Source organism: Phacochoerus africanus, chromosome 2 (assembly GCF_016906955.1).
Source record: "Phacochoerus africanus isolate WHEZ1 chromosome 2, ROS_Pafr_v1, whole genome shotgun sequence".
Taxonomy (NCBI): Eukaryota; Metazoa; Chordata; class Mammalia; order Artiodactyla; family Suidae; genus Phacochoerus; species Phacochoerus africanus.
In genome coordinates, this window is record NC_062545.1 from 228,101,914 (window position 1) to 228,128,362 (window position 26,449).

General features: G+C 36.6%; 1 protein-coding gene across 1 annotated transcript in view; it reads left to right on the forward strand.

Moving 5' to 3' along the window:
• The window catches only part of TMC1 (transmembrane channel like 1), a 159,391-nt gene that overhangs the window by 47,846 nt on the left and 85,096 nt on the right, over window positions 1–26,449 (forward strand). Inside the window, exons 5-6 of the mRNA XM_047769233.1 lie at window positions 15,080–15,170; window positions 16,824–16,905. Of these exons, the coding sequence (XP_047625189.1) occupies window positions 15,080–15,170; window positions 16,824–16,905 (173 nt within the window). The remainder of the gene's footprint in view (window positions 1–15,079; window positions 15,171–16,823; window positions 16,906–26,449) is intronic.

The following is a 26,449-nucleotide window of genomic DNA, read 5'->3' on the forward strand; positions in this document are numbered from 1 at the left end:
AGTTTAAGCAGTTTGGTGAAATCCCTTAAGGACAAAGGAGGCAGAGATCAGAGGGAGGACTATGTTGTGTGGATAAGAGAGACAGAGCATCTGAACATTGAGAAACCCAGGATTCAAGAAGTGTGATCCTGTGGCTTACTAGACCACTCTATTGCATTCTTTCTCAGTGTGTTAACTTATCTCATCTCTGCTCCCTCCTTCAAATAAGCTTCCTTAGGTATCCAGTTGGGTTTTTAAAAACTATTTCTTATTTATTTATTTTTTGTCTTTTGTCCACTTATCTCATCTCTGCTCCCTCCTTCAAATAAGCTTCCTTAGGAGGTATCCAGTTGGGTTTTTAAAAACTATTTCTTATTTATTTATTTATTTATTTATTTATTTATTGTCTTTTGTCCTTTAGTGCCATACTTGCGGCATGTGGAGGTTCCCAGGCTGGGGGTCTAATTGGAGCTACAGCTGCCGACCTGCGCCACAGCCACAGCAACATGGGATCTGAGCCTCGTATGCAATCTCCACCACTACAGTTCACAGCAACGCTGGATCCTTAATCCACTAAGCGAGGCCAGGGATCAAACCCACAGCTTCATGATTCCTAGTAGGATTTGTTTCCACTGCACCACGATGGGAACTCCTAAAACTATTTCTTATGCTAATAGGCACAGAAGTATATTTTCTTGAAATGAATGCTTTATCTGGAAGTATATTGTACAGAAAACAGAAACCACTTTGCTTCAGTCTCCCCTCTACTGCATCCTATGCATCTTCCAGCTGAGCTCTATTTCTGTCATAAGTTATTGTCTTACTGTGGTCTTTTCTCTGCCAAATCCTATAGAAATCAGACTCAAATAGTCTCTCTGTAATTCATTTGGATCTGTTGTCATGCTACATTATATTGCATTTTTAAATTTTGTGTAAATTTATCTGTTTTTCTTTGCAATAGATTTTGAGCTCCTCAGGATATATCAGGTGTCTGAGAGCTCTTTATTTCTTCAGGTTTTAGCCTTGTGCTCTGTACATCGTAAGCATTCACTTACTGTTTCTTGCATGAGTATCAGTGTCAGTAGAGATTTCTTTTGTTGTTAGACACTAATTCCCAAAGCAAGAGAATCATTAACATTGACAGGAACCTTTTAAGGGCCTAGATAAATATGTGAGTATAAGGCAGAAATGTGCTGATGAAAAACTTTGATGTGCAGTGTTTGCCACTTTCCGTGGTGTAAATACCCTCACGGTGAATCAATTCAAGCCACCAACAGTTTAAGAACCAACTCACAAAACACCTGAAAATTTAACAATCAGTGGCTGAGTGAGCTCCAGCACCTCAGTGGGGGATCTAGTAATGCTCTTTGATTAACTAAGTTTATGTTAGAGGGAACTTAATCCGCAGCAGTTGAGAGCAGAAGCTAAAAAAGAACTATTTATTATGATCTAACATATTTCCTTTATTTAATCTATGATCAACAAAAAATGCTTAAATCAGAACTGCCTGTGAGAAAAATAAACATTAATCATTTCAGAACTCTAGATAAAGGACCAATATGCTGTCAACTAAAAAAACAAAACAAAAAACACACACAATGCAAAAGTTGCAAGTTATGCTTTATTACTGAGCACTATAGCCTGGGAGACAGCCTCTCTGATAGGTCTGAGGAACTATTCCAAAGAGGTAAAAGAAGATCCATGATACATATATATAATATTTTATATATATATGTGTATATATATATATAGGCAAACATCAAAGGATTACTACTAATCACAAAAAATAGACATCTCTGGGATTCCCGTTGTGACTCAGCAGTAACAAATCTGACTAGTATCCATGAGGACCACAGGATCCATCCATACGGGTTTACATAAAATTTAAGTGGGTTAAGGATATGGCATTGCCATGATTTGTGGCGTAGGTTGCAGACTCAACTCAGATCCCAATTTGCTGTGACTGTGGCTTGGGCTGGAGCTGTGGTTGTGGCTAGCAGCTATAGCTTGGAATCGACCCCCAGCCTAATAACTTTCATATCCTGTAGGTTCAGCCCTAAAAAAAGACAAAAAAAACCCCAAAAGATGTCCCAATTTAATGATTTTAGTGCTTTTTTATGTATGGGAAGATGCAAGATTCTGGACTCGTTGAAATTATTCCTTAGATAGAGATCTTAACTATCTAGGGCCAGTATCATGCTTTTCTCCATACGGAAACCCTTCAGGGTGCACTATGGAGAATGGCTACAGTGGCTGATGGCTTGATGGCACGCAACATTCTTTGTTTACTAAAATGACAGGCAACAATTTTCTTATTTTTTGTCTGTAGTGCATTACTTCTTATCCTAGGTTTTATCTTATCACCCTGCTAAATGTCTTTCATTATATACTCTAGAATTTCTCCCAAATCAATTGACAAGTTCAGAGATTTTCAATCTTTCTCTTTTTTTTCCTCCTATTCTGCTCTTTTCTCTTTTTAAAAATTCATGTTAGGGGAGTTCCTGTTGTGGCTAAGTGGTTAGCGAACCCAACTAGCATCCATGAGGATGTGGGTTTGATCCCTGGCCTTGCTCAGTGGGTTAAGAATTTCACATTGCTGTGGCCCTGGTGTAGGCCCGTCCTTTTTTTTAGAACGTTTTTAAAGGACATTATTGTGCTTAATTTAATAATACTTCTCTAGTAATATTTTGAAATTCTCCCTGAAAGAATACTGTGAAAGGAACCACATGAGAAGATGATTATTTTTTTTCATGGAACTTAAGTGTTTTGCAAATTTTTTTCAATTGTAAAGGAAGTCAGTTTTGAATCATTTGGGATAAATACACTTTCACCTACCAAGAATTCTTCTTCATTTCATGATTTATTGAATCTTTTTTATCTGTATTGTACCATTTTACCCTAGTTGCCTGGAGATGTTCTATTCTTTACTCCGGTTTTGCAGGCTTTTCAGGTGGCACCCAGGGCCATTGCTCCTATCTTTTTTGGAGACTAATGAAGGCATTTATGGCTTTTGTATCTACCTCAATATCTCAGGCATACAATTTAGTTAAATAAGCCTGAAATTCTGCCCAAATGGCTGGTGGTAAGGTATTAGTCATTGGAAAAATGGGTCTTAAAAATGCTAATATTCAAGGATGCTTACCAAGATTCTTGGCAATCAATCTTATTTTCTATCTTCTACAAACATCTGCTTATCCAGAATTAAAATAATACCAGAATTCAAATAAACAAGGATTTTTTTATTTTATTTTTTTAATTTTTTTATTTTTTTTTGTCTTTTTGCTATTTCTTGGGCCGCTCCTGTGGCATATGGAGGTTCCCAGGCTAGGGGTCGAATCGGAGCTGTGGCCGCCAGCCTACGCCAGAGCCACAGCAACGCAGGATCCGAGCCGCGTCTGCAACCTACACCACAGCTCACGGCAACGCCGGATCCTTAACCCACTGAGCAAGGGCAGGGACCGAACCTGCAACCTCATGGTTCCTAGTCAAATTTGTTAACCACTGCGCCACGACGGGAACTCCCAAGGATTTTTTTAAAATGGCACACTGTAAGATAATAAATATAATAGAAATAAATACTAGACCTAAGAAAGTTCTAAAGTTTTCTTTTAGATGGTTGGAGTGTTTTTCCTTTCATCTTGTTCTAATTACATTTCATTGTACACTATTTTCTTTTTCTTTCTTTTCTTTTTTTTTTGTCTTTTTGCCATTCCCTTGGCATATGGAGGTTCCCAGACTAGGGGTCCAATCAGAGCTATAGCTTCCAGCCTACGCCAGAGCCAGAGCCAGAGCAACACAGGATCTGAGCCGCATTTGCGGCCCACACAACAGCTCATGACAATGCCGGATCCTTGACCCACTGAGGAAGGCCGGGGATCAAACCTGTAACCTCATGGTTCCTAGTCGGATTCGTTAACCACTGAGCCACGACGGGAACTCCAGATTGTACACTATTTTCTTGACTATTATCAGTTAATGCATTATATATGGTAAGACCCAGTGAATTTGTTTTCCAGCTTACCAGAGTATCTTAGCCTCCAACAATTTTTGACAAATAGGAATTTCCCTAATTTGCACTCCTTAGAATTTTAGCTGTCAGTGATAGTTAATTTTCACAACTTGTTATTAGGCCATCTTAAATATATGATCTTTGAAAACTAATTCAAAGGAGAAATTTAGTAATTATCACTTAAAATTATTTAGGAATGCTTTTAAGTGTGTTTACTTGATATATTAACGGTAAAAAGAAAGCAAATGTGCACATGAAAAGCACAAAAGAATCTTAACTTGAGAAATTTGTCCTTGTTGTTTTGGGAAAGTATCATCTAGATCTCAGATAAGGTACTAATTATGAAGACAACCCTTACCTTTATCAATAGGTTTATAATAAGAGAATAACCAAGGCATTTTTTGAAGACTTTTTCTATGTATTACCAAGAAATGGCAAGTAGAATACCACTTTGAGGTACTTAAATAAACTTTTTGCAATAGAATAAAAATGGTTATGCCTTATTAATATGCATATAGTAAAAGTAATGTTTGGAGAACATTATATTAAAATATCATAACAAATTAGATGAGTGGAAGAAAGGGGAATAGTTTTACATATTAAATATAGTGTGTCTAAGATTTCTCTGTCCTGAAAACAAAAAATTTTAAAATCGCTGCTCCCAAATAGTCACCTTAGTTATGCTTTTGCAGTATATGTATATGTATTTATGTATATGCTATTATATATACATATCTATTCACATTCAGAAATCTATATAAAAATTCATGACCTATGGGAAGAATTAATTTTTATATTTGATACATCTGCTATTATAATGTTTCTTGACCAGTGGTTGATCACAGGGTTCAGGAAAGGTTAGAAATGAGGCTATGGAAGGAAGTTGTGAGATAGTAAGATTTCAAGTCAACTCAGCAGATAGACTAATCCACATAGGAGCATAATATGTTCCATGGGTGACTTCAACTAAGTTGTGTTGCCAGATGTTCAGGAGAGACTCCAGATCTACATATGTCTTATAGCAAGCGGTCAAATTTACCAGGTAGTCTTATTTGCAGAGCTGACTGAACTGCCATCCTTTAAAATCTCTTGCCCTTTCTTGGATCAAAAGATACACTGTTCTAACAGAAAAGTAAGGCTTTCTAGTATTTCTAAATATTACCACACAAGACTTTGAAAAATATATTTCACCATACTTAGAAATGTTAACCAGGGTGTAAATATGAACACACTGTTGTTGTGCAGAAATATTTTACTCAAACTTTCAAAGCAGAATGGCTCCTCTCACTCTGATGCAGTGCCCTAGGAATCCTTCTCTTTCACAGTATTCAGAATTCATTAAATATATTTATTAGAATGCACATGAACCAAGCAAAAGTTAGCACAGTATGTCTTCCAATCCCTGAATGTTAGTATATCTAAGAATATGAGATTGTACTTTAGGTTCATGGTGGAAATAGCTCCTTTGTTAGGGAAATTCCTGCAAATCAATGCCCAGAATGCCTTCCTCTGCCTACTCAAATTCTATCAACCCTTTAATGTCCAGTTTAATTTTTATCTCATCTACAGCGTCTTCAGCAAGCTCTCAGGCTTCTGCTACCCTCTCCCTTTTCACTTCGAGGCTGCCTAGTACTGTGCATAATAATTTATGGGTCTATGTCTCTCTTTCTTAATGGAGTTTAAGCTTCAGAAGGAATCTCCATGTTTCTCTTATCTCTTTCAAAGCACTTAACTCATTGCTAAAAACATAAAACACAATAAATACTAAGAAAAAATGGCTAAGTAAATGGGAGAATGAAAAAATTATGGAAATAAATTTACTTGATCAGAATTTTGAATATGTCCTTCTTACAGCTATGTACAACCAATCTATATTTTCAGTGCTATTTCTAACTACTGCTGAATATAATTTTCCCATAGTGAGGGTAGGGAGAGGGTACATTGCCATTTTGCAAACCTTTGATGTTGAGAATAGTTGAGGTTATATTTTAGATTTAACTTTTTTTATTACTCTTAAACTCCTGATCTTAAGATTCATTTGTGGCTTTAAGGACCCATTCTTCCCAAATCTCATTTCTGCTCAAAAGCCAAAGCAATAATAATAAACTGGGATATACCTAGACATCTTAGACATATGGCCTAGAACTCTGCAGCCCACATAATGCCACTCCGACTTCCAGGTATTAGTGCTGCTAATTGCATGCTCAATTGATTCATTAAAATAAAGGCAAAAACCAAAATTAAAAAAATGATATAGAGCTTAATAAGATCTGGTGAGCTATTGATAAATTTGCCATTATAAATTGTTTTAGGTGGAGAAACAGTTCTTTATAGCAACTTAGTTGCCTATTGTCTCTGCTGATGAGGGTATAAATCTTAAACTATTTTGGGGTCTTTGTATTAGAAAACAAGTTTATCTTGTGACTAATATCTAAAACTCAGCACAACATTTTAACTCCTAGGGAAATCTATATGGTCTTCTTTCCCCTCTCCCTGCTATTATAAGGGAATATATATACACACACACACCATAAATTGATTCTTAACCAGGTAGAGCTAAATTAGGAAGAGATTTAATCAAGGAGTAGAAAGAGGATCTAGTGTACTTTCTTTCTTTATTAAACCGCTAAAGCCCCGCTATATTGCTTCTCCTTAATTTCAGCTAAAATTACTCTGAGATGCTTGACTAACTTCTAGGGTACGACTAAAATATGTTTGAGTTTTTATTTGACATTTAAGCCAGTCAAGAAAATTAGCGTTGGTTCTTTGACCCAGGGAGCAAAGAAGTCATTCTAGATCTGAAGAATTTCTATGGGTAGTGACATTGAACTTAATACAAATTTGACCTGCTCAAGCTTTGCTTTGGTTTTCACCATCACCAATAGCTGGCTTTGATACATCTCTAGGAATGTCATTAGAGCTGGTGAAAAAGTGTCTTGAGAACTCTATGTGCACAGATCATTGTAATTTCATTGCTGACAAAATGTTTAGAGGTCTTGGTGAGCTAACACACTTTCTCTGTCTATCTATCTCTGCGTATGTATATATATATATGTAATATATATATATATATTTTTAATCTTTGAAATCTATGAAGTGGTGCTAGAAAAGCACATCAAAATAAGCCACATATATAGGCTAAGAGGTATAATGAATATACAGGAAAGACCTTATGGAGGAGCTGCAGTGTTGGCCTGGCTATTGAACTAAATATGAAAAGGAAGAAAACAGGTGATCTAGAGGGGAAGGGCATGGCAGAGAGAGGAAACAGCCTATATAAAGGCACTAGAAATCAAGTTACATCCAGCCTCTCCTTTTGTTTTCCTCTAATTCATCTGGCACATCATTGTTGCAACATTTTTCATATAGTACACTGTACTGCAGCTATCAGTTTCCTGCTAAAAAATCATCATGGGTCCTTATTGACATCAGAATGAATTTTTGCTCTGCTTAACCTGGCATCAGGGAATGCCAACTCTTCACTCTTCCTCTAAAGCACTTAGACTATTTTTTTTTTTTGTCTTTTTGCTATTTCTTTGGGCCGCTCCCACGGCATATGGAGGTTCCCAGGCTAGGGGTTGAATCGGAGCTGCAGCCACCGGCCTATGCCAGAGCCACAGCAACGCGGGATCCGAGCCTTGACTGCAACCCACACCACAGCTCATGGCAACGCCGGATCATTAACCCACTGAGCAAGGGCAGGGACCGAACCCGCAACCTCATGGTTCCTAGTCGGATTCGTTAACCACTGCGCCACGATGGGAACTCCAGGACTATTTTTTTCATCACCCACCTGAAGACTCCAGGTGCATTTCCATCTCTTCACCATTGCCCACTCCATTTCCCAGCACTGAAATGTCCTTCCTGCAGCCTTGACTATATAGCTGAATCCTCCTTTGTTCAAGTTTCCTTCTAACCATCCTACTCTCTCCTCCAGATCTTTCAGCACTAAATTTTACTGTTTACTCATTTGGTAGTAATTAGATGATGCCCTAAATATTTATCTATAGCTTAGCTTTCTGATGGAGTTATAACTGCTTTATAGAAAAGCATAGGACCACATTTGTCTTTTTTCTTCATATGGCACAGTGCCTTGAAACAAATAAAAATCTATTTTCTTTTACTATAAAAAAAAAAACAACTATACGACAATATTCTAAGTTTGGAAAATAGAGGAACTAATTAGTTGCGTAATTGCCCAGTCTTTGGCCATTGACGTAATTGTAAATTGCTCACTGCAACGTCAGATCCTTAACATACTGAATGAAGCCAGGAATCAAACCCGAATCTTCATGGATCCTAGTCGGGTTTGTTACCACTGAGCTACAACAGGAACTCCCAAGTTGTTCTTTATCCTTGTGTTTTACACAAGGTATCATAGAGATTTCCCAGAAAAACAATAAATATCTTTGAATAATAATAAAAAGTACCATTTACTCATGGTATATCAAGTACCGTACTGTTTTTGTTGTCTCAATTTGTATATGTCCTTTTGCCAATCCCATGAGGTAAATAACGATAGTATTTTGGGAAATGGAGATACTGAGCTCAGCTCCTGAGTTGTACTGCCTACCCTTTGGGTAAATTTGGGCACATCTTTTACTGATCTAATCTTCCATTTCCTCATCTCTGAAATGGGGACAATAATAGTTCCCACCTTATAGAATTTGGTGGGAATTGGAGATGATGGACGTAAATAATGCCTGGTTTATGGCAAACACTCAGTATGTTAGCTATCATTGTTGTTACTGTTGCTGATCACATTTTATGGCAAGAAACTTAGAATCAATGACATCTCTCTAAGAGCATACAGCAAATATGTGACAGAGCCAGGACTCAAGTCTTTGTCTCAGTTATCTTAATTATACGATACAGATCATAGAACTGAATAGAATTTGGTCCTACTCAAGGTAGAGAAATCTCTTTTTGCCTTTTATCACAGAATCCCAAGCTGCCCAAGTGTTCTGAGCTGTCTGCAGCAGTACAGCATGTGGGCAGGACTCAGACTGGCACCCACCACTGCCTCCTTCTCAGCAGCATCATAACTGGAGCTTCTGAAGTTGGACACCTGGGCCCTCTCATCAGGTCTCAAATGTGAAGCTGAATTCTCTTTTGCTCTTTTATTAAGAAGAACAATTCCCACTATTCTCACATCTCATTAAAGCCATAATCTGTAGAGAAATAGATTGGCTTTCTGAAGGGTTTTGCCTGGAAGTATCTAGTCTTCAGTTTTTTAACTTGGAGAGTTAGCATAAAGATTAAAGTCAGCCTTATTAGTATTATTACTATTAAGAGTAGTTACCATGGAGACACAGTTTTGAGGGCACTAGCCTGCTGTGGCCCCCTTTGCCTGGTAAAACAATAAAGCTATTCTTTTCTACTTCAACTCCTCCTCCCTCCCAAAAAAAAGAAAAAAAGAAAGAAGAAAAAGAATAGTTACCATTTACAGTGCTCTTCTTGTTTGCCATAGACACATTACATACATTATTACTAAGCTCATCACACATGTTATTTCCTATAAAGCATATAACTCTGTAGCATAGCTATTACTGTCTCTGTTTTATAGGTGAAGCAACTGAGCATCTTAGTCATTACAACTACTGCCACTAGCATCCCTGTTATAAAAGTACAAGTTTTGAATCATCACTTCCAGTATTAGAATGATTTAAAATAATTCTGCCAATCTAATTTTGGAATTTATTATCTAGAAAGTTCTATAATCCTTATTTTTGATCTCTGTAAATTAATTAAACTATCTTCTTACTTTTGCAACTTCCTTCCAGCTACTTAGTAATATTTTAGGAAAAGTCAGAGTTCTGATTTTTAGTCAACTTAAATTGGTCAAATTTTTTTTTTTTTTAATTTTAAATGGCAGTGCTTATTAGAAAAAGACTTCATTCTTCTGATCTCTTTACTGGAAGGAAGTATTCATGAGGGTGAGTTCTGGTTACAGTTGCCTTAAATGCCAGTTTTGAAAGGTCTTTTGTTTATTTGAGCAATAAATTGGTTGCCCAATGGTACTATCAAACTGAAAACAAGAGGAAAGAAATGTCAACTTAACCTAACCCAAATGAGAAACATGTTTCCTGGGATGAGAATGTGTCAAAGGCAACATAGCATTTCCTAACTCCCTTGTGTAATTAGGATTGTATCATGTGTTATAGGTAAATTATCCATTTTGTAAGTTAGGCCAAATTGTGCTCCTTCAACTAACTGTGAAAGCATTCTTGAAAGCCCAGGAAACCTTATTATTCTAATTACCAACACAAGGGGTTGATAAATGAATGATGAGCCCAGGTATTATCGTCATTAAATAGACCTTGCTCAATTATTTATCCCTGGGTCTGGGGTTACAGCTCAGAGAGCTGTGTATATTGTACGAGGGCTTTGAGCTCTGAGACCTAGAGTCCGGATTACAGTCTTGGCAGGCAGCTTTTGTTGAATGCAATTCAAGGGGATGACACACATTTTTCAGTCAAATATTTGGATGGTTTGAGGCCAATAGATATTCTAAGTTTATCCACAAAAGTCTATTTCATTTTAGCCATGTAGAAAAAAAATCCCTTTAGATTATCCAAATCAATACAAATAGATAGAAAAATGGATTCATTACAGGAAAAATATAATTTTTTTTTTTTAAGTTTTCAAAGAGTTTGCTCTTTGTTCTCTTGCATTCTGACATCTGTCATGGGTACTTTAGTGTGTCAGTCAATGTTTATCTCCATATTGGGTAGTTTCTTGTTGTGTCTTGTTTCTAAAGGCATAGTGAAAGATGCTGTCTTCTAGTTAAGAAATCTGTTATCAGGGAAGATTGGATTGGGTGATACTAGATTTCTTTCATCCTGAAGTCATGCCAGCTCATTGCACAGGTCAACACTGAAAATAGTGTTTAGGTGTGATTTTTTTTTGTTTTGTTTTGTCTTTTTGCCATTTCTTGGGCTGCTTCCACCGCATGTGGAGGTTCCCAGGGTAGGGGTCTAGTCGGAGCTGTAGCCGCCGGCCTATGCCAGAGCCACAGCAACAAGGGATCCAAGCCGCATCAGCAACCTACACCACAGCTCACGGCAATGCCGGATCCTTAACCCACTGAGCAAGGCCAGGGATCGAACCTGTAACCTCATGGTTCTTAGTCGGATTTGTTAACCACTGAGCCACGAAGGGAACTCCTAGGTGTGATCTTTAACTGAGCTCTTCCACACCAGTGCCCCCTCTTCTAGGCCAAAAGGAGTAAGAATGCTTTCTTATATCCCAAGAGCATCAGATTAGGGGGAATCAGAATCTGTTCTTGTTTTACAGTTATTCTCTGCCCACTGCATGTTCCTGGCTTTGTTTTAAAGTCATCCCCAGGCTTCTGATGAGTTGAGTCTGGTGTTATTTTGGCCAGAGTGAGCAGTGGGGAGCAAGAGGAGCTAGGATGGCTGTTCAGGAATCCCTTTGGTATGAAACTTGGGGACCATCTCTTGGAGAATGAAAGATAGCACTAAGGCATTAGGAAGAGAAGAAATTCATACTTGAGATTATATGAAGTCCAGACTTTTGTTTGAAAACGAAAGGTAGGATATATATATTGAGGGTGGGGTAGGGTAGTAATCGGAAGAGAAACATGAAACTGTGTCTAGCATCAAGGAGAATTTGGCAATTTAAGAGACAAAAAAACTGGTTTAGATAATTCAAAGGCAAATTACATCTATAACAACTGACAAAAACCTTATGAATACTATGTAAATATATTTCTATATTGCTGAATTAATTTATAATTCATTTTATGGTGATTTAAGTTTGGTTATATCCCTGACTTCCCTCTCTCTTTAAAATCTTGCTAGTTTAATATTCCTATAACATAATCATTAACATACAAAATTAAAAATCTTGTTGAATATGGAGTAGAATAGCTATTTCTTTACACTTTTGACTGCTTATATCAGTCATGTTTTTTAATTGGCCACTCAGGTAGAGAGTAATATAATTCTAATAGGCCAAACTGATGCTCTTTAATTACCTGGTAAATATCATGAACAGTGGATATGCCCATAAAATAGGCACTTTATTACATTTGAAAAAAAGTTTTTGTTTTTACTACTAAGCAGAGCTTTTGAATCTCCACTTATATATGTTTATTGTAATCAAGAATTATGTGATAATTCCTATATATACTTGATTTTATAAATTTTAGAATTCTTGATGCAAAATAATTGCTATAACATGATGTATGGGTTCCTAAAATCATCATAAAATGCAAAATTGGATACTGAAAACTACACGGCTTACAGGAAAAATGGGGATGGGGTGCAGTATTCTGAAACATCATCAGTGACACATTAAAAAAAGTTACAAATTTAAGAGAATGACAGCAACATTTTATACATTTTATTTTTTTATTTTTTTGTCTTTTTGCCTTTTCTAGGGCTGCTCCTGCAGCAAATGGAGGTTCCCAGGCTAGGGATCTAATCGGAGCCATAGCTGCCAGCCTACACCACAGCCACAGCAATGCGGGATCTGAGCCATGTCTGTGACCTATACCCACAGCTCATGGTAACTCTAGATCCTTAACCCACTAAGCAAGGCCAGGGATCGAACCCGCAACCTCATGGTTCCTAGTCGGATTTGTTAACCACTGAGCCACAACAGGACTCCAACATTTGTTACATTTTAAATGGTTGAGAAATGCATAATCACGGTAATAAATATGGCAGTTTACCTTCAAAAAGACCTGAAGTTTGCTTGTGGAAATGACAAGATTGTGGTTTGTAAATTATTATGAAACATGAAAGGAGGGTCTTTTTAACTCTATCTCTGAATGGATGTGGATTTTCTAACAGGTGGGGTGCCGTGAGGAAAGTTATTGATAAATTGTGTATATTTTGCATATTCCTACACTGCTAGGTTTAGCTGGATGCAGTTTTTCACATTCACCCAGTGTTTGTTATAGATAAAACCACACATAAACAAACATACAATTTGTGTTCAAATTGTTCTGTAATATAATAATCATGTTAGAACAAATTCTTGCTTTCAAAATAAGTGTGAGCAAGGAATTGACAATGCAATAACCCCTCCAACATTTTCACATCTATAATCTTACCTTGTTCTTGCTATCACCCCTGCAATCAGGGAAGCAATTTCCCAAATTTTTGTTTGTTTGAGAATCGTGACCTGTTAAAAGCTTCATAGTAACTGAAGGAAGTTGTGCCAGAACTTGCTCACATGTGTGTGAGTCCTGAGCAAGTAGGCTTTCCTCTGAGAAGCAGGACACTTCTCACCATGGGTACAGAGAGTGTCAAAAACGTGGGTAAGAATATAGAAACAAATCACAGAGGCTGTGTTAGAACTCAGTTTACTTGGTTTGGAGTTTAGATCAGTTCAACATTTTATAAAGTGCCTGCTAGATACCACACTCACTCCTGCCTTATCTTCTCTATAATACATAGTTAAAGCTTAAATATGATATGTTTTCTTGATTTCATGGATCTAAAAACCATGAGAGCTTAGTTTATACTTGTTAATGTGGCTTTATTGAACATTTTAGAATGTGTAGAGTGTTTTAGAAACTGTTTTTCAATTAATCTCACAGCCCAGAAGTCATGTTAAATGTCAAGGTGTTTATCAAGGCCAGCCTAATAACTTTTCTTCATTTCCAGGAAGCTGCCCTATTAAGTTTCTGAGAAGATTAATGAGAAGGGTGTAATCCAAAAGTCTAGGAATGATTGTGCCTTCAAGCATTAATTGATGTGGAAAATGCATTATTAGAGGCTCTCCTGTCTCTATCTACCAGAGTTATGCCATTTGGGTCTATTTCAAGAAGATTTAAGTTTATTAAACACATCCTATGGTCAAAGTAGTGAGCAATGCTGTGGGAGATACAAAAGGAAAAGATATTGTCCCTGTCATCAAGAAAATGATGTGGGGAGTCTGATGACTGAAGAAAATCTATTCTGTTGTGCTTGTGTTTTTATGGCAGAACATCAGTGGGTGCACCTGCACAGGTGTGTAACTGAGCACCATTGTCTAGTTATCAACTAAGTTGATGTCAAGTACTGTAAAATTAGACGTTTAGCACTGATACTAAGGAACACAAAAAATCCTTCACCAACTTAAGGATGAACTTTTATCTTTCCATTTTTTAAAGAGTACTTTGTGTGTTTATTTACAGTCATGTGTTGAAGGGTCTTATCAGTAAAACCACACTTTCTAGGGGTTACCCAACTGATGGCAGCATTGTACCTATAGAACTGACACCCAGATTTGAGTTATCCCCTAGGTTCTCTTGAGTTATACCTTTGATGACCCCTGAGAGGTCAAGACAAGCCTGGACTGCCTCTGTCTTTAAAATTCTTTTCATATCTCAAACAATAGCAAAAATGACTATGAACGTTACAAAAGTTGTAGTATATTTAAAATGTTTACATTATCCATTTTGATGAATTAATGCTTTTTAACACAGAGAGACACAAATGTGACTACTATAAATGTACAAATACTTGGAAATAACGTTAAAGTTTAAATTTGAAGCCGTTTCAGAATGTGAGGCCAAAAAACATTCCTTTCCTTTTCTCCCCTCCCTCAACCCCATTTGCTTTACATAGTATGATTTTTCTGTTTTAAGTCATAATTGCTTTTATGAGATTAAATACCAGGTCAATAAATGTGTTCTATGTCAGTTTGTCCTAAACTCTCTGCCCTACTTTTAAAAGCAATCCTTGAAAAAGAAGAAAAGAAAGTATTTTAAAAATAAACATTCTGACTGCCAGAACCTGAAGTAAACTTCAGATTCAATTTTACATGTAGCAGAAATTAGAAGAACTAGGGCTCTATATTTTGACACTTAGCATAAATTCCTTGCTTTTCATTGACTCCAGCTGATTAATGAGACTAAAATACCTTATTTTTTCTGGCCAGAATTAGAAAACTTAAACACTTGGCCATTTATAAGTCCCAAGGTTATGAAATTCAGCTTGCATTCACTTGTTAAGCGCCTAGAAGGGTCTAGAAGAAATAAGACAGTAGATCTAATACAAGTAAATGTCCACTACCTTTATACTGTTTAATCTCAACCCATAACCACCCACCCCTTATTTTGTTTTATTTTTTCAGGGAAGCAAAAAAATTTGTGAGTGAAAATGAAGGGGCTCTTGGGAAAGGAAAAGGAAAACAATGGTTTGCATTTAAGATGATGATGGCCAAGGTAAGTATTTTCATAGCTCAGTTTGATGCCATCTATGGTCTATATGGTCAATAGAAGTCATTTTGCCCCCAGGGGATGGTAAAATTGGTTCTAGTCTGAGAGAATGAAATAAATCTTGTACCTTATGTATATATAACAGGTACGCGTATGGTAGGTACACAGCTATCTTGTTAAAATTTGGAGAAGGGGATGTTTTAGAAAAAAAAAATTATCTCAAAAGTCTCCTTTAAAGGAGTTAAAATGAAAAGTAAGTTGAGAAATATTGATTTATATTGAAAGACTGAATTGCGTGATTATATCATTTGCAAATGTAAGAAATGGTGCCTCTTTCATTTTCATTTCTTGGGAGTTAAGGAGTTCTGGGTTAATGTTCCTTTCTCAAAATGTCTGTAAGTTATAGGGCCATAGAGCTCTTCTCTACCAGGAACATCAACTATAAATTGGATTGAAAATAAAAAACAAATGATATGCCAACATAATATAGATATTTTGTAAAAGATAGATAAGAAACTAGCATTTATTTAGCACTTATTATGTGTCAAGCGCTGAATTAAATCCTTCTATAAGCATTGAATGCTTATATAAAAATCCTTCCATATTTAATTATTTTCACATTCAAAATAGATATGTAGATATTATATCTTTACAGATGTTATATCACCTAAAGTTAAATATATTACCATAAAGATGGAGTTTTATGAATAAAGTTCATATATCTTAAGTATGAAATATATAAATAGATCTATGATATGTATTTGATATACTATAGATTAGTTTTGTCTGCTTTTACAATTTAAATACATCGACTCATATAGTACTTATGCTTTTGTTTCTGGCTCCTTTGATGCAATATTATTTTCATGAGGTATATAATCATGCCGTGGGAGTTATGGTTCATTTTTATTAACGAGTTATATTCCATGGTATGAAGATACTACAGTATATTTATTACTTCTATTATAGATGAACATTCGGATTGTTTCTGGCTTTGGTAATCTTTTGAACTTCTCACTTGTCTCCTAACTCATTTAGGGTCCACATGCCTGTCTGGCTCCTACATCATCCCAGGATAATGTGTACATATGCAAAGTTCTTCCTAGTGGTCCTCTTGATCTTGATCTTGGGTAAAATGGAAGGAAGATCTTTTATAAAAACTAATTTATGATTCTTTTTTTTTCCCTTTCCTATAACATTGTGCCTTTCCATTTAGCTGACTATTCTACCTCTTCCAAAATGAAAGAGATTCCATCCTGTGTAGAAATTACCTGTTTATGTATAGTCTACTCAAGTAGATTCAAGGCAGGAACTATGTCTTATTTATACTTCATTAATTTCTTCATGAAATGAATATTTAATTTAATGCATACTATTTGCTTATCACTTTATTAGGTGCTAACTCAGTTCCTGCTCTCTTACTGTGTGACAGAATAAACAAATCTTTCTCAGTGTTCACTGTATTTTCTGTAAAACATAGTTAACTTTTTTTTAACTGCAAGTGAAACCAATCTTCCATTTTTTACAGAAAGCATTATGTGGTGCCAGAGAGATCTTTCCAAGCTCATTGTCTTGAGATATTTTGGGATTGGTGTGGGGGATAAACATCTTGACCAACAAATGGTTGGGTTTTATTGTTGTATTTGGCTTTCTTTTCAGAAATGGGCAAAATTTCTCCGTGATTTTGAGAACTTTAAAGCTGCTTGTATCCCATGGGAAAATAAAATCAAGGCAATTGAAAGTAAGTGTTCATCCAATCTCATTAGATGGGGAATGCTGTCCCAGATAAATGTCTTATAAGCTTCTCAGATGCCTTTCTCAGTTTCTACACTATTGGAAAGATTAAATACAATAAAACAAAGACATTTTTACATCCCCTTTGCTTGCTATGAAGATTTCTTAGCACTTACCAATCACAGCTTTGGAGATCCCACTCTGCCTTTCTACAGTAGACCAAATTGTTCTCATTGTGACTTTGATTTTTCTCCTATACATGGAAGTCAGTATTGAGCACAATGATACTGAGTCATATCATTGGGAAAACAGATTTTATTTTGGCAATGAACATGACATTGAAAATATATATTTACTTGGATATTAGACAGTAATTAAAATGAACAATATCTGAAAACAATGAAGAAATCTTAAAGCATCATTTTAAAACCTTAGAAGTAGAATAAGCAATAATCATCCAGGAACTCACTGTATGAATATCATACTGTGTCTTCATTTTATACAATATTCATAATGCACAGAGAAGGCAGGAGAATATGCCCAATCAAAATCCTATTTAATATAATGGTATAGGTTTAAAATAAGGCAAATAAAAATTTCAAAATATTGTAAATATAATAGTAAGTCTTTTTTTAAATAATAAAGCGTATAAAGAAAAGGAAATGATATTTAAAATAACTTTGAGCACAATCTTGCCATATTCTGGTTTTTAATAGTTTTGACTAGGATCTGATTTTCCTCCATGCCTCTCCAGATAGTGGGGCAGATTTTCCTGCTGGCTAAATGGGGTGTTGCCTAATTAAAATGGAGGCTCCATAGGGAGAAAACACAGTGGATGGATATTTCACTGACATGATTGGGCACGTTTTAGGAGTGACTATCCCCTAGTCCTCTCTCATTATCAGATGGCAATGAATTAAAATATAGCAGCTCATTAATTGAACTTCCTCTCACATATTCCTGTACCATCCCTTTCTTGCTTTATTTTTCTCAACGTTTATCACCATCCAAAAGACTGTATTTTTAATTTAATTGTTAAGTGCCATTTTGTTTAATTTTATATTTTGTTCATTTCTGCCAATAGGCATGAAGGCAGAGATTTTGTTTTGTTTACTCCTGGATCCCCAAACCTAAAACATCCTTGGCTTTAATGAATATGTGTTGAATAAAACTAAATAGCAGACATTTTCCAAATGTCTACCAATCTAGGAAATGGAAAAGAAATTTTAGACACATCTAAAAAAGAACAGATATCATGGAATTCTTAAGTTTTATCTGTGTAACTAAAATATAGTACCTTGAGAGCCATTGCAAAACAGAAGGCCATTTAGAGCATTAAGATCTTGATACGGTTTGTGTGGTAAGAACTCTGGATTAGGTTCTTGTTTTACTACAGATTCACTGTTTGATTCTAAGCCAGCCATTTAATACATGTAGACCTCAGTCTACTCATTTATGAAACAATAAAGATTCATCTTGATCAGTTATGAGATGTATCCCAAGAAATTTGTAATTAGTGATAGTAAAATATATACAGTTGCAAATTATTTGTTTTTGAAGTACTCTAGAGCAGATTCCAACCTATCTCAATAGTAATGTCATGCTCACTTGTGTTTCAGTAGCCTATCCTGAGTGGGATAGAAACAGATGGCATTATTTTTATTGCCAGAAATTGTACATAGGAATGACTTACACATTTGACCATCATCTATCATGTGTGTCACAGTGGGAAAAACAGATTGAGTGCTACTCAATAATGCTTTCAGTCATCTTCCCTCCTCTCTTCCCTCAGAAAATTTGGAGCAGTTAACCTGGACAGTTCAAGAAAATGTAGATTATTTTCCAGATTTATTATTTGATTAGATTGCCCTGATTTTTTTCACCTTTCATGGTGCTTTGCCTCACTGTGGAGAATTGACCCTTATTTTCCATTTTGTCGACAATCGCCATAACCGTCATTTACTGAGTGCCACTCAGACAATTTGCAAATATTATTTCATTTAATCTTTAATATGTCTGCAGTGTGCACTTTAGTTTTCTGTTTTAGACTTATGATTAAATAAATACGTCTACCAGAATTAGTTAGAAGAACCAAGATATAAGGTGAAGCCTATATGGGCCCAAAGCTTGTGCTTTTCTCAATGTAACATGCTGATTTTTACTTTGAAGATTTTATAAACTTTTTCTTTTGCACCATGTCCTAGAAAAGATTAAGCTAGGACAATGGCAGGATAAGTGGTTATAGATTTCCTTGATAGTTATCCTTGGGGAATTATTTTTCATGTTCTCATGTAATTATTTTTGAATGAGTTATTTATTTACTTAGTATTTCATATTCTACAAGATACTCAATGTATTAAGATCTTAATGATAATCAGAAGTGCCACCATATGCTTTTGGGCTATTGTGTTAGTTGAAAAGTATGAAACTTATCCAAGAGTAACTCAGAGTCTTTGAATTGGACTAATCATCTCATAGAAAGTACTTTACCACAGATTGGGAAAGCATGTGTCTATGGTGGTCTTTGAAGCTGAACTGATTGGAAAGTGGAAAGAAATGAGACATACAATTAGTTTTTGAAAGGTTGAGGTCTTTTTGCCCCTTCTTGGCTAATAATTTGGGCAATCCTTTTATATTTAGGGCCTTCTATTTCCACATTTGGAGTTTCCACAAAATTTAGTTATAATCAGTTTGAGATACGTGAACATGTGAAGTTGTTTATTCTTTTGTGTTATAAATTACTGAAACAGTTAAATGGAAAACAGACTTATATTAAAAGAGTCCTGCATAATTCACCTTTCCTGCAATTTTTTTGAGAAAAAAGTAGGTTAAGCATGTACCCTATTCATAAAATATATACTTTATATTATAAAACTAGTATGAATGTTTTTTCTCATAAAGAAATGGACATTTACTATTTTAAAAATTTCAGAAAGGTTATTATATTCCCTTTAAAAAGGATCATCTAACATCTCATTTATTCTTCTGAATAAGTTCGATTGATTGATTAATCAACTGAACAAATTTATTGAGTGCCTATCATTTATTAGGCATGTTTCTAGGCACTAAGGATGCAATACTAATAAAGACGGGCAAGGGTTGATCTTACATCCAAATGTGTTGATATGTGTGGGGGGGGTGTGGAGAGAAAGTTCACAAAGTCTAGGCAAATAATATAAGTGATTATGGATTATGGTTAAGTGGCAAAGAGAAGCACTCTCTTTGTGCTCCCCTCCCAAAAGTCATCATAATCCACCTTCTTCTTACACATTGCTCCACATCTAGATAAATACTAAACAAATATTTTTAAAATCTAATTTTGAAGGAGTCTCAAATTACCACCCTTCATTAAGTTTCCACAGAGCTTTGTCCTGTAAATGGCATAATCACAAGGGGAACTCACATCATGTCTAAAACTCATGCTGTTTCCATCCTGATTCCAGTGGACCTGGATCCCTATACTACTATAGACCAGGTTCTCAAATGATGGTTCCCAACTTTTCTTTTTCATATAAAAACAGATTTGATCATTTCTACTACAGAGTATGCTGCAAAGTTCTACATCATATGGTGATGGCATGGAGTTTTACTGTCATGCCAGTCTTATAAAAGGGCTCTGCTAAAGTTCCATGGTTACTTGCAGAGATGCACCTTATTAACCACATTGTTTTGCATATTTTGCTGAGGAAGCTGTACATTTGTACTTCCAGGAAATATATTTCCATTGTGATTCCAACATTATTATTAAAACCATGTACTTAATCATTGAATGTCTTTCAATCTGGAGAATACAAGTCTTTCTCAGAATCAAAATCTACTTCTTCCTAATAATAAATTATAGGATCAGAATTTCTGTAGGCTTCCTGAAGGGAGGGACTGGTGTCTGCCCACTGGTAGGTGGAGCTGATTGTTATCCCTCTAGTGGGTGGGGCTTTGTCTCTGGGTGAGATTAGAGGCAGCTGTGCGCCTGGGGGTGTCTTTAGGCAGCCTGTTTACTGATGGGTGGGGCTGTGACCCACCTGTATTGTTGTTTGGCCTGGGGCTTCTCAGCGCTGATGGGTGGGGCCAGATTTTCCCAAAATGGCCACCTCCAGAGAAACATGCACGGATGAATATTCCCAAGAGCTTTGCTGCCACTGCCCTTACCCCACAACAAGCTACAGTCACCCCCTGTTTTCCCAGGGATCCTCCAAGAACTGCAGACAGGTCTGACCCAGATTCCTATGGAGACTTTGCTTTGCCCTGGGACCCGGTGCACGTGAATGTCTGTGTGCGCCTTTTAAGAATGGGGTCTCCATTTCCCCTAGACCCATGGAGCTCCTGCGCACAAGCCCCACTGGCCTTCAATGCCAGATGCTCCAGGGGCTCTTTATTCCCAATGTCATATCCACATGCATGGGAACCTGACGGGGTTCAGAACTCTCACTCCTGTAGGTGAGTCTCTGTGTTACTTTCCAGTCCTTGGGGCTTCTCACCAGGAGGTATGGGGTTGCTTATATTGCATAATTGCTCCTCCTACCTCTTTTTTTTTTTTTTTGTCTTTTTGCCATTTCTCGGGCTGCTCTCGCGGCATATGGAGGTTCCCAGGCTAGGGGTCGAATCAGAGCTGTAGCTGCCAGCGCCAGAGGCACAGAAACGCAGGATTGGAGCCGCGTCTGCAACCTACACCACAGCTCACGGCAACGCCGAATCCTTAACCCACTGAGCAAGGGCAGGGACTGAACTCGCAACCTCATGGTTCCTAGTCGGATTCCTTAACCACTGCGCCACGACGGGAACTCCCCCTCCTACCTCTTGATGTGGCCTCGTCTTTGTCTTCTGGAGTAGAATATCTTTTTGAAAGTTTCCAGTCCATTTGGTTGAAGATTGCTCAGCATTTGGTTGTGATTTTGTGGTTTTTAGGAGAGAAGTTGAACTCCAGTCCTCTTATTCTACCATCTTAATCTCTAGGATCAAAATTAAGATGTGATAAACCTCTTTTTTTTTTTTTTCTTTGAAGACCAAAAATAGCTTCAGATAGACAACCTTATGCACAGAATTTAAAATACATGTTTCCCTGCTGGCCTAAGGACTCCAGAAAATATAAATTAAATTTTCCACTTTTAATTCCCTACCCCTAGACCAATTTGAAAGATCTGGTATTGACATTGTACTTCATAGCAGGTGACTTAATTGGTCTTTTCCCATTTGGAAATGCTCATATTTGTCTACTTGTCTTATTACCTATCTGTTCAAGAGGAAATTATACATGATGACAGACTACAAATTACTCTGCCTTAATAATAAATAACTAGAGGGAGAGATGAAACTTTAACATTAATTTAAAAGAAACACAAGAAAATTCGGTAAAAGACTATTGCATAAGCTCAAGGCTTCACATTAATAAATAACAAAGACTTTTAATATATTAACAGTGCACTATGCATTTATTGGTTAAAGATAAAAAGAATTGATCATCTATGGACACCATTCAAATTTGTGAATTTGACCAGCTTTAGCTGATTGTTGGATATTATCTGTAGCTATTCTTTCACACACACAGATTCATTGCATATTTATTCTATATAGCATAACTTTTTTTAAAAAAGAAGTTTTAACTATGGGAGTTTCCATTGTGGCTCAGCGGTAACAAGCCTGACAGTGTCCATGAAAATGCAGGTTCAATCCCTGGCCTTGCTCCTTGGGTTAAGGATCTGGCATTGCAGTCAGCTGTGGTGTAGGTCACAGACCGGCTCAGATCCCACATTGCTGTGTCTGTGGCACAGGCTGGCAGGTGTAGCTGTGATTCGACCCCTAGCCGCCGGGGAACTTCCATATGCCACACCTGAGGGGCCCTAAAAAGCAAAAAAAAAAAAAAAAAAAAAAAGCAGAAAAAAAGGCAAAAAGAAATTTAACTATGATCATACTACATGAGGAGCAGTATGGATAAGAGAGATCTAGATTTGGAGCCAAACACCTGTAGATCAAGACTATCTGATTTATAACTCTGGCTCCATCATTTTCTACCTATGTAACCCTGGCTCCATCATTTACTTGGTATGTAACCTATGGAATTAAGTCTCTGTAAAATGGGTATACAAAAGATTCCCCTGGCAGGGATTTGATGTTGATTAAATGAATTAATATGTAGAGAGCAAATAGGTATTGGAAACAAAGATTAATTAAAAGTTATTATTGGAGTTCCCACTTTGGCACAGCAGGTAAGGATCTGGCATTGTCTCTGCAGTGGCCCGGGTTGCTGCTCTGGTGTGGTTTCAATCTCCAGCCAGATGCAGTAGATTAAGGATTCAGCATTGCTGCAGCTATGATGTAGGTTGCAGCTGTGGCTCAGGATTCGATCCCTGGCCCAGGGACTTCCATGTGCCTTGAGTGCAGCAGAAAAAGAAAAAAAAAGTTATTATTAACCAAGTCTTGGATCAGTCAACTACTGTGTTTAGGTTTTTGATTCCCCATCACACAGTTAACCTAATCAATTTGTATAGGCAGTAAATTGAGTTGATGCCAATGAAGTGCTTAGTGTATGCAATCGATCATCAAAATATATTAGCTCTTATATTATCATTGTCTCCAAGAATAAACCATTTTTATCTGAGAGACCACACACATGTGAATTACTATTCTTTTTAATTATGTTCTTTTAGACACACTGTATAAAGGTTGCCTTTTTAAGAAAATGTCTGTTTCAGTCAACATCCTGTGGGAGGATAGAACTGCTAGGATAAATGAACATGAAGAGGGAAAATGTCTTCTGTTTGATTTTTGTGTTAAGAAAGGGAAAGGGCATTTGAGCTTTGAGGTCAAACCAGTTGATTTATTTTCTCTTCTTTATGATCTTTGATCTTTCTTTGTTTTGTCATTGTTTTTTCCTCCTCTGCCATCGGTAGGTATCTTGGAGAAGGAACACTGTCTTCTGAATTCCTCAGTCTCTTTGACCTGTGCCGGGTCCTTTCCTACAGTCATTCTGGTTTTAATGAAATTTGTTTTCCTGCAATCCATTTTCTTTATACCTAGGATTCTTAGCTATCACTTCTGTATCCCCAGATAAAATTGTTATGAAGCCACCTTCAAGTCTAAAAACCAGAGGTTTGGAGTCTAAAGTATATTTCACCCATAATGAATAGGGATTATGTATAGGATAGGGGGTGCTTTCTGAAGCATTTTAATTTGATTCTCTTTTTTGCTTTTAGCTGTATTTCTACTCTATACTCAATTTAAGAAGCTCATTTTCTAGGGGTTGTGTCTGGGGAGGCTGGGAAAGGGTGGGCCATGGTACTAATTAGAAGAGCAAAAGTATAAAAAGCCAGTAAGGAAGGAAGGAAATGAAGGAGGGAAGGAGGGAAAGATGGGTCAGTATCCCATACTTAGGACTCTACCCTAGAGGGTTTCACCTGTATTTCTAGGGAAAAACTTGCCCTGGATACGTAGAGACAAATGTTCTCCTCCTGTGAATGAATAACTGTAATGACTAACAAACTGGAAGTCCACTGCCTTCAATAAAACATGATGAAGGCTGTGGCAGTTCTCAGGTAGTTGTTACCAGAGAACATAGATAACAGCCATGAAATGATATGAAATCACTGGGAGCCAGGTGGATTATCGGATGTCCTAGGAGGGGAGATCTGCTTCAGCATTTCTGCAGACAGGCTAGCGCTCTGGTTACAATGGAGGAGGGGTGTTTATCAACACCATACAGGTAGAAATCTTATAGCACTCTGTACCCCTCTACGAAGTGAAATGAATCCAGGTACTCAGACTTAAAAATAATTCATTTTGTTCAAAATGTCCATTTTGACATTGAATTCCCTTTTTCCTCCTTTCTTTCTTTTCTTTCTCTTTTTCTTTCTGTTCTTTTCTTTTCTTTTCTTTTCTTTCATGTCTTTTTTAGGGCCGCCCATGGCATATGAAGTTCCCAGGCTAGGGGTTGAGTCTAAGCTCTAGCTGCTGGCCTATACCACAGCCATAGCAACTCCAGATCCCAGCCACATCTGGGACCTGCACCACAGCTCACAGCACCGCCAGATCCTCAACCCACTGAGTGAAACCAGGATCAAACCCACATTCTCATGGATACTAGTCAGATTTGTTACCCCTGAGCCACAATGGGAACTCCTTGGATTCCTTTTTAAATTTTTATTAAAACTGCCACTGTGTTATAGAAATAAGCAAGCTGGTACCTAAAGGATGGACTAAGTTCTGGAAATAGAAGTCTGACTCTCATGTGAGCTTGGCCTCATCTTAGTAAGCAGAGGCTGAAATTTGCTCCACACAAACCTCGCTCCTCCTGTAATAATACTTCCCCATCAGTAATGTTTCAGAGCTAGAGGCCCCAAGATAACCAACGGTCCCTGGAGGTGTTTTGCTAAATGAGTCAGGACAAAGGGCCTGATGCTGTGGGTAGCTGAGGATGTTCACTGATTCTTCTAGGGTAACTGAAAATGAAACTTGGGAAGACTGTAAAAACTAGCAATTTGATGTCGAACTTTAAGTTATTATCAAAGAACATTGACTTAATCTATAAAATCTCAACCTGAGATTCAAATTCCAATTTTTTTCTTCCTCTTTCATTCTCTGATTTAAGAGAATGCCTTTGATTATTTTTCTTTTTCTCATTCAATAAGAATTGGACAGATCATTTCAGTTTTCCCTTGGGTGGGGGGTGTGAGTTGACAGCACACTCTTGTCAATCCCCTCCCAACTCATTCTCCAAAGCTGAAGTGGGTGTTTAGAGGTCAAGTTCCCCTGCCCCATCATCACTACTTAAGACTTGTCTATGACTTTAATAGCATTTAAAATTAAATTCTCACTTTTTGCCTTTTCTTAAGAGACCCTATGTATGCACTATGGTTTGGCTTCTTTCTTCATCTGCATCCATCACTACTTTCCTTTTTCTTTGTCCTTCAGCCACACAGCTTAGTTTTGTTCCTCAATTATCTTGAGCTCTTGCCGCCTTCGCAATTTTTGTTTCTGTTCTTTCCTCTACTTGAGCTGCTCTTTATCAGCTCTGGCCATTGCTACCCATACCTTCAACTTTGGATCTCTGCTCAAATGTTATGTTTTCTGGTATATCTTCATTGACCTATCTAAAGCAATCTCTCTTAATATTTTAACTTCTTCCCCCTAGGACCTGACTAAATTATTATATTTAATTTTATAATAATATGATTTTAAAAATTTTATATAATACATATATAATATATAACACATTCTATGTATATATTATACACTTACCATATACATCATACACATATATATATACTATATAGTACACATAATATATAGATATAATAGATGGTATGTAATATTGCATATAATAGTAAACATACATATAATATGTATATATGTATTATAATATATATTATAATGTGTATTTATTTCTTTTAAAATTATTGCATTTTTTTTTGTTTCCACATCTCACTAAAATGTAAGTTGTATTGTGATAGCAACTCTGTTTCTGATACTGTGTTTCACATCTAAGATAATTCTGGACAGAAGATACTTTAAATATGTGGAGAGTGAATGAATGGCCTTCAGCTTCTACACTGTACCTGTGA